The sequence below is a fragment of the Fulmarus glacialis genome, unplaced genomic scaffold (assembly GCF_000690835.1).
Source record: "Fulmarus glacialis isolate BGI_N327 unplaced genomic scaffold, ASM69083v1 scaffold13338, whole genome shotgun sequence".
NCBI classification, from domain to species: Eukaryota; Metazoa; Chordata; class Aves; order Procellariiformes; family Procellariidae; genus Fulmarus; species Fulmarus glacialis.
In genome coordinates this window covers 10,728-13,949 of record NW_009227647.1, presented here as the reverse complement: position 1 = coordinate 13,949, position 3,222 = coordinate 10,728, and the positions used below count along the sequence as shown (strand labels likewise).

The window sequence follows — 3,222 nt, the reverse complement described above, 5'->3', positions numbered from 1 at the left end:
CGAGACTTATTTGGTTACTGTGCCTTCTAACAATGACTGATGAAGTGGCACTGGCCTCGGTGACAGGAGAGGTACGGGAGGGGAGGGAGCTGCAGTTTGATTCAGCCAGCCGCTTTGGAGTGTCCCATCCTATCAGCAGAGTGATAGATGCACAGCTTTAAACCTAATACAAAAATATTAACACTTTTGGACATTAGTCATCACTGTTATATCTCTACAATATAATCCTTTATACTGTACAGCTATAACATAAAAGGTGCAATTCCTTTTTCTTTAAAAAAATCACACACAGCACATGTTTTTATCATTTTATTTTTAAGTATAAACTTTTTTAAACACTTTACATAAATTAACTCCTCTGAGACTAATATTTGATGTACAGTAAATTGTAATTCATATAAAAATCCATAAACAACTTGTCTCACATAATTTACAAAAAAATCAGGGTTTCCTTTGCTTATTTGCAACAAGGATTCTACTTGCCATTTCCCCCCCAAGGCAAACCATGTTAGCATTGTAAAATCCAGTATTAAATTCCCTTGGTAGCATAAGTCACTTGTGCCAATGTCCTTTTAGAAAGCAGCACAGTTTAAAGCAGTTGGGTTGTCTATAAACAGTAATTTTTGCCCCACGTTTTAAAATTAACAGATATATGCCACATACTATGCAGTGAGAGAGAGAGAGAGAGAGAGAGAAAGAGAGAGACTACTTCTGGTAAGCAAAGGTCAACAATTCAGTAATATTTGGAAACACTGTATGGGTCTGCATCTTAATTAAATACAGTGCCTCAAAGGAACAGACAGCCTGTTGCAAAATCTGTAGGCCTTTTTCTTTTCTTTTCTTCTTTTTTTTTTTTTAATACTTTTCAGTCCAACTTGAGTGCAGCGATATGCATATGTAAACATATTCTTTAAAGCAGATCACCTTTAAGGTCATTGAGAAAAAAAAAAAAATTGTCATTAGCAGTATCATTCTTCTGGAAGGCGCTCTTTTCGTTACAGAGTCTGTTCGGATTGTGCTACAGAAAAAATCTGAGCAAAGATGTAAGCTTAGGCTCAAGTAGTAATGCAGCAAAACAGTTTGGTCTCCTTTTTAGAAGACACTGGTACACAGTCTCTTTGGCAGCCTGAGCTAAGCCAGTGTGTTACCTCTTTCCTATCTCACTTTGTCTAAGGAACTGTATATTGTTAGCACTGTCTGCTAATTCTGGATATTGCTCCACAGAGAGTACATAGTACCCATCGTATCCTTGTACCTTTCCAGCACTTAGCAACTGCCTCTTTTCTCCTTCTGTCCACAACCTGGCGCCTTCCTCTCCATCTCTTACTCTCTGTTGTTCTCTGGCCCAGGCACTGGAAAGAGCTCTTTGCCTGGCTTGCTCCAGTATTCGGGCCTTTTCCTCGTCAAGTGTCATGCCATAGCGGACATGAAGCGCTAACGCACCGTATTGCATTTCAACATCAGCAAACCTACGAGTCCTGCCATTTACCACAGTGGTGGACTGTGAAACAGTGACATTGATGCCGTTCTCCAGGGCCTTCCGCCCACTTGTCAGCCTCAGTGTCCCAAGGTCACTCTCGGGGGAGGTGGTCTTGATAAAATAGTGCGTGTCCTTTCCCTCAACGGTGAAATGCAAGTTTTCTAGGTAGTAGGCATTGTTCAGAACAGCTGCCACTTTTATGCAGTCCTCATTTGCAATGTTGAGCACGTTTGTTTGCACTTTGCCTTGATTGACAGCGAGCATCACCCCTTTCCCAATCAGAGACTTCACTGTAGCAAACCACAGCCATGACTTCTCTGCACTGGATTTCCGTCTGCTGACCTGCACTTCTGCCATCTTTCCCAGGGAAAGGAAAGCCTTTGCTTGTCTCGCCACTTGTTGTTGCACTCCAGAAATTGGCTGTAAACAAGAACAGACAGAAGTTTTACCAGCCATCTGTAGCCCTCTAGATGCCAAGCAGCCAGGCTTTCTTGGTGTGCTGCCCGTGGACGACAACAGGATATGCCACAACTGACAGTGCCAAGGAGTTAATTAAATCTACATACTGCTTGTTCTGCTGAGTTACAAGACTATTTTGTTTGATAATGTTCAGTGCTTTTTCTCTTTGTCTCCCTGAGAACCTGCATAAAAGTAAGATTTAACTTCAGAGGCTACTTACTGGGCTGCACAGGATAGACCTTTGCAATACTAATACTTAATATGGGTAAGAGCTATCTTACTACAGTGTCATCTCATCCTCTGAGCTTATTTGACTATGATTCCGGTCTACCATGGGTCCCTCCAAATTGAAGAGATTTTTGCAGGTCACGATGTTGCTCTTTAGAACAGGAACAAGCCCTTCTTTACACTGAGTCAAGAGATAGAGTCTCTCAAGTAGCTGCAGTCTGAGACTAAACTCAAGCTGCTGAAGGAAGCAGGGGGGGAATCAAACTGCAATGATAGTCTTCACAGTAAAAGCGAAAGAAGCAAACGGTACAGAGCAGAGGGGTGGAATATTGGGGACTGATGCCCTTTCTTGCAAATAATTGCAGGAACTGATAAAGGGGGATGTGTGAAAAAGCTGCAGCCAATTCATTTGTGTGAGCTTCCATTTCACTCCAAGTATCACCATGCTGCCTAGAAGAGACGAGCAGCTACTTTCCCCAGAACTTCAGAGGGGTGCAATCCTGAATACAGCAGAGTGCTTTGCTGACAGCTAGGAAAGAGAAGGGGCAATGAATGAAAAGAACCAATGGGCAAGTCTAAAATACGCTTGCTTGGTATTTCATGTTTTACCGTATCTGGGGTGTTCTTATTGAAAAGGTAGGTGTGCTATAAAGGGGAGGAAATGAGTTGCAGTTGTGAGGTGCAAAAGCACAAGATGGCAAGGCTAGGAGAGGAGAATCTGTTTAAAAAGTTTGCTTGACTATTAAGAGCTATGTGTGGCCCAGTATGCCAGATGGACTCTTGGTAAAGAGAGAGGATAGCTGGGGGACGGGACCTGACAGCATAACTGCTGTGGTTAGCCAGAACAGCTAGAAGAGCAGGAGGAGCTAGCAGGGATGGTTACCTAGCGCAGCTAGGTAGGGGGCAGCTCACCTTATGGGGTCAACTGTGGTTGGGGTGAGACCTTACAACTGCGCAGAATAGGCACATCTTATCTGTCTAACCCTGGGTCTTAACAGTTACAAGCTGTGAATGAGCTAGTATTGACGGAGGTGGGGAGCAGACAGCTGCCCTAG

General features: G+C 43.2%; 1 protein-coding gene across 1 annotated transcript in view; it reads right to left on the bottom strand.

Moving 5' to 3' along the window:
• Window positions 1-296: 296 nt before the first annotated feature.
• The window catches only part of LOC104080730 (teneurin-3), a 10,967-nt gene continuing 8,041 nt past the window's right edge, over window positions 297-3,222 (bottom strand). Inside the window, exon 4 of the mRNA XM_009583222.1 lies at window positions 297-1,900. Within this exon, the coding sequence (XP_009581517.1) occupies window positions 1,145-1,900 (756 nt within the window). The 3' untranslated portion in view covers window positions 297-1,144. The remainder of the gene's footprint in view (window positions 1,901-3,222) is intronic.